The sequence below is a fragment of the Choristoneura fumiferana genome, chromosome 24 (assembly GCF_025370935.1).
Source record: "Choristoneura fumiferana chromosome 24, NRCan_CFum_1, whole genome shotgun sequence".
Taxonomy (NCBI): Eukaryota; Metazoa; Arthropoda; class Insecta; order Lepidoptera; family Tortricidae; genus Choristoneura; species Choristoneura fumiferana.
Genome location: NC_133495.1, coordinates 6,150,606 through 6,159,632, shown reverse-complemented (window position 1 = coordinate 6,159,632; position 9,027 = coordinate 6,150,606). Strand labels below are relative to the sequence as shown.

The following is a 9,027-nucleotide window of genomic DNA, read 5'->3' as shown; positions in this document are numbered from 1 at the left end:
ACAAACGTAATCCATAGAGTTTTTAGGAAGACCATTTCAAAATATCTGAAAAATGTACGTTTTCGACGGGAAAATTATGACTTAAAAAATTACGTCAATCATTATAATCATGACTATTGTGCTACACGCCCATTAAATTAACGTACTATATACATATACTAGACAATATTGGGACGAGAACAACAGTACACGTTGGTCTAAACTTTGTCGAACCTTTTCGCAACAAACTTCATTGGTACCTACTACTTCTTTGTCAGATACAGCGATATGGCATTCAATCATTGTGACAAAGTTCTACAGGCCTACATTGTTTGACTACAGTGAACGCCCTATCGATTTGGTACCAGGAAAACAGGGGCACGCGTTGGTCGCATAATAATAGGCGGGCACTCTCTTTTGGCCTTGAACGTGAAGTTATCTTCACGGGTCATGTTTTCCTGGTACCTCCAGATGTGTTTTTAACCCCACTGAAAAGAGGGAGAGAGGGGTGAGATTGAGATAACTTTCGCTTTTTGCACTCACTTTTGAACCGACATAAAAAAACCGGCCAAGAGCGTGTCGGACACGCCCAAAATAGGGTTCCGTAGCCATTACGAAAAAATTAGGTAATATTTTTCTAATGATTTCGTATTTTATACGGAATCTTCCAAGTTTAGGTAAATTTTATACCTTAGGCTGCTATTTACTTTTAAACTATTTAAGTACTAATCATTTTCAAGCAAACTTAACCGTTATAGTTTTCCTTGTAAGTTTGATATACTTACTGTCATCCTGAATTTTTTCAAATTTTTCCACCCACCGGTTTAGATTTTAGAGGGGGAGGGTTGGGGGACGACGCTCGATTTTAATGAAAATTTGCACTTTAAAGTTGAATATTTCGCAAACAAATCACTGCATCAAAAAATCGTCTTAGCAACCCTCTAATGGTTGGACCTATCCAACCAACGATACCCCACACTATAGGGTTGGATGAGAAAAAAAAATCACCCCCACCTAACGTCTATGGGAGGCATCCTAAAAAAAATTTATGAATTTTTTATTGTACCATTTTGTCGGCATAGTTTACATATATATCCGTGCAAAAATACAGCTTTCTATCATTGATAAATAGTCCCTGAGCAAAGCCGCGGCCGGACAGACAGACATGGCGAAACTATAAGGGTTCCGTTTTTGCCATTTTGGTTGACTCTCAATTACTCTAATACGATTGAACGTATTTGGAAAAATCTTTTTCACTTCTTATCCTCGTAAAGTTCGTGTTTATGCTGGATCTAGGCGACGTATAATTACTTTATATGCTCTAGTCTACGCTCTAGTGCATAAAGTAAAATCTTAGTCTAAGACCAAGGTAATTAAGTGTCTATTCTTATATATTTTTTATAAGTTTTATAAAATCAATCAAAAAAAATTATCAATAAAATTAATAAAGTATAATTATACAGCAATGCATGAAAAATAAAAGGTACCTAGTAAGTGAACAATTTTCCACTGTTGCTAATGAATTTCCTCTCAATCGAAGTGAAAAGCAGTGTAAAACTCGAGCATTAAACCCATTTTCCCCTCGACGTGTCTATCCTCCCTCGCCGTACCGGCTCGGGTGGCTATATGAACGTCTCGTGTGAAATGGCTCGTTTTATGCTCTCGTTGTACAATCAACTATAGTTCATTGATAAGTAAGAATAGTTGGATAAGACAGTTCTAGTACTAATAAAATAATTAATAAGCAAAGGGACACCACCACACTAACTTCCCAAGTGTCGTCATGAGCTGATCCGACAACCACGAGCACTCTGCCAAGAGTGTAGCGAAATAGAAGAAGAGAGAAGATAACAATTACTTTAATTAAGTACCTACTTAAATATATCAGTTGCAATAGAACTTTTTTGATCTCAATGTGTTAGTATCTAGACACGCGGTAGCGTGTCAAGCCAAGTTCAAGCTAACAGAACTGGCGAGCAGCACCGTGTGTCATTTTACCCGAACCATTTGGAGACACTTTTGACCCCTCATAACTCAAAAACTATTTAATATCTTTTAGACTGACAAACTTAGCTGTGAATTGAGACTAAGCAATGCTACACTTTAAGCAAACTTTTACAATTCACAGATTAGTTCTAAGTACAGATTAGTCTGTAAGTGATCGATTGTACCTATGAATTGAATTAACTACTCGTATATAAGTCAGATGAACCACGACAACAGGAATTACTGATCTAAATGAGCTAGTCAGCCAAATGAGTGATATACTTACATATATATCTCGTGAGCTGAACATACATCATCACTCTTTTCAATAAAGTGATACATTTCGGGCAGCTCTACCGCAAAGCGCCCTTACTCCTTAAGTGCCACCTCACAAAGTATTTGTTGGCAATGCAAAGGGTTAAGTTCCTTCCTATTTGGACTTAGGAATAAAACAGAACTTGTATCACTATGAGAAAGCTTTGTGCTTGACTAAGCTTTGCGTATACTGTTACTTCACTTAGGGGCTATTTCACCATCCATTGATTAGTGTTAACTGACGGTTAAATGTGGTACCGTCTCCGTCTACTCGAACAAAACAAATAGAGACAGCATCACTAATCAATGGATGGTGAAGCAGCCCCCAAGTCTTACTGTTCCCTAGTCAAATAAGTTCTAATGTCGGTTTGTGTGGGTCGGTCTTTTGAACCGCAATATGTATCGCGATACTTAAAAGTCATCATTTCATCAAATTATAAATATAATGCAAATAATAGTGAGACACTGTGATATTTGACACCATGTCACTTCGCAAATTCTGACCTAGAAACTGTGAAAATTGTATGAAAATCTATACTTAGTATAATTAGTAAAAAGTAAGAGAGATGAGACATCGGATCGGAGTTCCCATTCTTTTATAATTGGAGAACAAATATAGACCACCAAAAATATTTCAGTTTAAAACTTTTCATCATCATCATCCCAGCCTATATACGTCCCACTGCTGGGCACAGGCCTCCTCTCAGAACAAGAGGGCTTGGGCCATAGTCCCCCGCGGCAGTGGCGGATTGGGACTTCACACGCACCATTGAATTGCTTTGCAGGTTTGTGCAGGTTTCCTCACGATGTTTTCCTTCACTGCAAAGCTCGTGGTAAATATCAAATGTAATTCCGTAAAACTTTTGCAAAATGCTAAATATAAAACTTGGTTTATAATTTCAATTATATTTTTTAGATCATTAAATTTTTACAATGCGTAAAAATTGCGTCCTTTTTTGGAATGCTTAAAAAGGTAATATATATTTTCCTTCAATATTATAAGACCTTATATTAGACCTTCTCATTATTGACATTGTAATGCCCATGGGGCGGCCTGCGGTCTAGACTGTTCATTTGCTGCCTGACTAAGTACATAGACGAAGACTAGGTAGTGCTGACTGGAGATCTATCTTTAGACTGTATTAGATTCAGTGATCCAATTTCTTGTTTTAACCCAGTTATTTAGATCTCGCTAGTTGTATTTTGCGTAGGTACCTACACTTTTCTGTTCTGGGTCATTATAAAATCGTAACCTAAACCAAATTATTTTCATCACAGGACGAGCAATCGTGCGGGGCGTGAGGGGTGAGGGGTGAGACGCGGGTGGGAGGAGCCCCAGCTGCATACTTCGCCGTTCTTAGCAGCTTGGGTCAAGTCTTCTAGGGCTATCGCTTTTTTTTACATTTAAATTTATAATAAAATTGATTATGGTGCATACGACATGTACTGTGAGTGCGTGCAAATCATCATCTCGCATAAATAAAGAACTAACATTTCATCTATTTATATAATTATACTTATTTTTTTTGTGTAATTAAATTCAATAACAGGAACTTTAAGTCCGTTAAGTCTAGAAACTGAAAGTATTTGTCGGTTACTAATCTATGAAAGTATATTTTGTGGAAAAAAAAGTTTTTTATTTCAAAAATGGTATGATTTTGATACTTCTTACCCCTAGTAAGTATGCCACCCCTAATTCATTTTGTTTTATATAATTTCGCAAAACCAATATGTGCCGATTCGTAAAAGAATCTACCTTCCAAATTTTAAATTTGTGACAACACTTCCTTACTTGCGTAAATACCTATACAGGCTGCGGTATCGCTCAACTTCAGAGGCGTCGGCCTACTGTAGGTTATTTATTCTGTGACTAGGGTAGGCATCGTACATTTGACTAATACCATGTGGTTATGGTTACCTATCATATTTATAAGTAATACTAACAAACGATGGATCCTAAATAGTTATCTGAATAAATAAATTGTATTATTATTCTATTCATTTGTGTTCTGGGTCATTATAGAATCGTAACCTAAACCAAATCATTTTATAAAAAAAAACGGTCAAGTGCGAGTGCGAGCGACTCGCGCATGAAGGGTTCCGCACCTCCGCACCTCCTGTTTCAGTAATAGTTTTTTGTAAAAAAAATCTAATACAAGCATTTTTGCTGGCGGTACTTCTTGCCCCTGGTTACCAAAGTAGGTAGGACGTACCAAAGGTAGTCGTCAAGACGAATCAAATGAGACCGAAATTGATGCAGTCGTGTCATTTTATTACAGAGTTTTCCTATGGCCAACATCCAACTTCATCATCAGATCAGCTCTACGTCATAATATATTGCATTGTCATCGGATTTATACATGCATAAATTTAAGTAATATCAGAACAAACCATAACTAGTTACATTACATTACAATTAATAAAAACATATCACCAAAATGTAAGCACTTGGTGCAAGTATTTGGAATAAAGAACAATAATTTTAAATTCTCATCCTCTTTGGCTGTCGACCTGTCGGAGGCTGAATAGCGCTTCAGACTCTTGCCATGCGCAGCAGCAGAAAAAAAAATTAGCTGTCAGTTTGGTTCATTCCACAGACTACTAAGAGATACTGCAGGGCTACTCCGAACTCGAACTCGAAGTTCGTGTCGTGCGGTCCTCTGACACTTATACTATTTAATACGAGACGGAAGAGGACCGCACGACACGAACTTCGAGTTTCGAGTTTCGTAGTAGCCCTGCTGGTTCATTCGCGAGAAATTCACTGGACTTCGTATGTTGTGTAATTAAATAATAAGAAGCTCGACTAGTGTGAATAATTTTTAAACTGTATTATAAACCTTGTAAATAGTGTTAAATACTTAGTATGTTTTTTTTTGTTATAAAAAACAAAAGGTAAACATAGTGATTGATTATACGGTGTGGATTTGGCGGGCGCTTTATCAAAGTTGCTGGCTTCATTGAGGTTTGTGGTTCATAAATTGCTTTATTAATTTTGCACAAAACGAATAAACCACACAATCAGACAGTCACTATATTATATTATCGAAGCTTTTATAAAACATCATTAAAATCGCAAACTTAAAAGGTAAATATTTAACCGAAATAGCTAGTCGTTGCTAGGCGACTCGGTCGCCTTAGCAACGGCTAAAAACGTCTAGCAACCAAAAAAACGTTGAAAAAAAAACCGTTTCTTGTATGACGCCCCCTTTAATTTGTAACTTTACTTTATTTTTAGTATTTTGTTGTTATAGCGGCCACAGTAATACATAATCTGTGAAAATTTCAAGTGTCTAACTTTTACGGCTTAAGAGATAGAGCCCTGTGACAGACGGACAGACAGACAGACAGCGGAGTCTCAGTAATAGGGTCGTTGGCACCCTTTGGGTACGGAACCCTAAAAACTAAGCTCATGTCAACAACTAAAAATTTAATGGCAAAAGTTACTGATTGTTTTAAAATATCAACGCTAGCCGTAGATAGAGATAAAGTTATAATTCAATTTGCACTGCCGTTGCCGTCCACCTACGTAAAAGTTCCGTAATTGCTTCACCTTAATTAAATATTAATTAACTTCTAGAGGCAAATTAATGCGATTGTTAAGTTTTTTTGTAATTATTAGATTTTTGGGAGGGCTATGTTGGGAGTCTCTCTGGGAGATCGACTCAAAGTCAAAGTCAAAATATCTTTATTCAATTTGCATTTGAACGAGTTTTGACTCTTAAAACATTTTTTTTTATTATACATATGTATTTATGTCTAATATTTGTAAGTATACATTTTTGACTAGGTATTTGATACGTTTTTTAATAAAATAGTTTTAAATTATAATATTTAATTTAATTTAATTAATTTTAATTATTATATTTTCAATTTTGGCTATAACAAGCACTTATGAATGAAAAATCTACCACTGGTTCGGAAAAACCTATGTTGAGAAGTATCCGGCAAGAAACTCAACGAGGTATATTTTTTTTAAACAGATTTACAATAGGTATTATTAAATGATACCTATACATCACAAGTATTTAACACAACTTTATTTAACACAGTACGTTCGCTATTTGAAGGGAATAGGTATGAAGAGGTTCACAAAACAATATAAATATAACCTACATAGCCGGGCATTTAATATTTTTTTAATTATGATTCTGATTCCCTGCAGGGCTACTACGAAACTCGAAGTTCGTATCGTACCGTCCCTCTCACTATTGTATTAAATAGTATAAGTGTCAGAGGGAACGCACGACACGAACTTCGAGTTTCGGGTTTCGTAGTAGCACTGCTGGAGGATGGGTCGGGTTTTAGTTTGGGACGCAACCTGCGTCGATACCCTAGCCGGGCCTAGCCCATTCACATCTCTAGGGTACAACAAAAAAGACTGGCGCAGCGGCTGAAGCAGCCTAGAGCAGGAAAATATTAAAATACCAGGGTCTGTTCAGCAAATGGTTCAGCATACAATTTCCTTGCTGTCGGTCTAGAGACCTTGGTCCTTGGGCTCCCGACTCGGCGCACACCCGGCGCACACAAATTAATTAAAGAAATGCAATTAATAGCGCCTAGTCGACACTACTGGAGACCAAAGGGCTGGCCTGGCAGCTATCTTCCCATGACACGCATGACGCATGACACGAACTTCGAGTTTCGAGTTTCGTAGTAGCCCTGCAGTTGGGCTTGTACTTTGACAGAGGGAACACAGCGAATGGCTACTCCCTTCCGTAGAAAGCCCGCGTTGCTCTAAGTTTTGCTTTTTGCTTGTTCCTCGAGAACAAAAAACTCCTCATGTGACATTACATTACATGAACTGACATTGACATTGACAGTTCACTGTGGTGTCACTGTGTGACGTGTGTATATTGTAAACAATTTGATATTTTAATTTTTTTTTCCCTTTATTAACAACTAATATTCAGTTATTTGCTTGATAAATATGGAAAAGGCGCAGTATGATAACTCTGCAATGTTAAAAGCAGTAATACTTATAGGAGGTCCTCAAAAAGGTAAATTATTTGAGATATTACCCCGGCTTTTTTTCCAATCGTATATCAGAAGCTACAAATTAGTTCGTCGTGCTCGAATAATATAATTTTCTTAGCTATTAGCTCATAATTAAGTAATCCATACCACTAGCATGCTTATCTAAATTCGCGAGACCTGTAAAAGGGTTAATTTGTTTCTATATCAACAGTCTAGGAAAAATTTTACAAAGTGTAGTACGCGTATATACATTAAATTTACGTATGAAACTAAAAACAATATTCTTTCCCCTTGTATTTTAAAACCATTCAACCTCAAACTCTCCTACTTCATGCCTTCTTCAACAAAAAAATCCTTAATCTTGTTGTAACAAGAAAAGGAAAAATTGAACTTTAGGTGCTTTTTCTGCTTTGGTCGCTCCCTTTGAACCGAGCTGTAATGTCTGATGTTTTGTATTGTCACTGCATTTTGTGCTGTCTCAATGTTTTTTGTCTATTTTAAGTGTGCAACCAACTCAATACTGCAACCCCTCTTCAGAAAATATGTAAAAACCGGTCAGACAGAATGTAATTTAGCTGCTATCAGGAGTCATTGGCAGTAATGATTGCTAACCTAAAGCAACCAGTTGCAATAAACCAAAAAAGTTGATTTTAAAATTTGGTTACCCAATTCCATTTTTACCTATTTTTTTTTCTCATATTTCAGGCACTCGTTTTCGTCCTCTCTCTCTGGACACTCCGAAGCCCCTCTTCCCCATCGCAGGACTCCCGTTGATCCAGCACCACATAGCGGCTTGCGTGAAGCTGCGAGAATGCCGGGAGATCCTTATTATAGGGTCGTACCCTGCTGCCAACATGGCACAGTTTGTAGGTGATATGCAGAAAGAATATTCAGTTGTTATCAGGTATATTTATTTAAATTTATATTATAAGTAGTGGTGTATTTTGCTGCATAAATAACATAGGAAGTCACATGTTCGACAACATGATGCATAGAATAAAATTACGTAAGACAATATGGTATTTGACAACTCCTGAATTAGCCATGTCTTATATACAGACAGAGTTTGGCGAATAGAAAACTTAAATCAGTTGAAAATTGGAATTATGATAATTTTTTGAAAATCGATACACCTGTCTCTTTCTCAAATGCTTTTCTCTATGCAGCAAGTATGGCACTACTTGCGTGTGACGTCACATGCAAGTATGTCTTTCTCTGTCTAATCTTGAATTTCAAACCTTTCTAACTTTGTTATTTGTAAAGGTAGCTTAAAAATGGTTTCTCTATTTGATAACAGGTATTGTGAAGTTTTTTTTTTGAGGCTTTGACCACCAGGTGATCATGTCAGCCTCATGGGTGCTCGCTCATTTTCGTTATGCAAGGGACATATTAAAAATGATGATGATGATGATGAAATGGCTTTGTCAGATGTTGGCTCTGAGCCAACAATTGACCTGGCCATTGTGCATGGGGCCCAAACCCCCAAGTACCCTTCTCCTCAAGTCTGAGTTTCGAGCACATTCCAACAACAAATGGGACAAGTCATCTACCTTCCGGCAAATCTCACACAGAGGTGATGGTTTAACTCTCATCATGTGTAAGAATTTGTTTGTTGGGATGTGTCCGGAACGTACCCTGAAAGCAGATACTAACACTTTTCTTGTAAGGTTGGCAGAGTCAAACCAAGATGTCCACATGGGACTAGCTTGGATGGTTCTGCACCAGACCCCTACACCCCTGGAATTATGAAGTTTTACTTTATAAATAACA

The 9,027-nt window shown here is 37.1% G+C and overlaps 1 protein-coding gene across 1 annotated transcript in view; it reads left to right on the top strand.

Annotated features, from left to right (window-relative positions):
• Positions 1 to 7,108: 7,108 nt before the first annotated feature.
• Positions 7,109 to 9,027, top strand: part of Gmppa (GDP-mannose pyrophosphorylase A) — a 12,316-nt gene continuing 10,397 nt past the window's right edge. The window contains exons 1-2 of the mRNA XM_074106818.1: positions 7,109 to 7,280; positions 7,963 to 8,161. Coding sequence (XP_073962919.1) covers positions 7,211 to 7,280; positions 7,963 to 8,161 — 269 coding nt within the window. The 5' untranslated portion in view covers positions 7,109 to 7,210. The remainder of the gene's footprint in view (positions 7,281 to 7,962; positions 8,162 to 9,027) is intronic.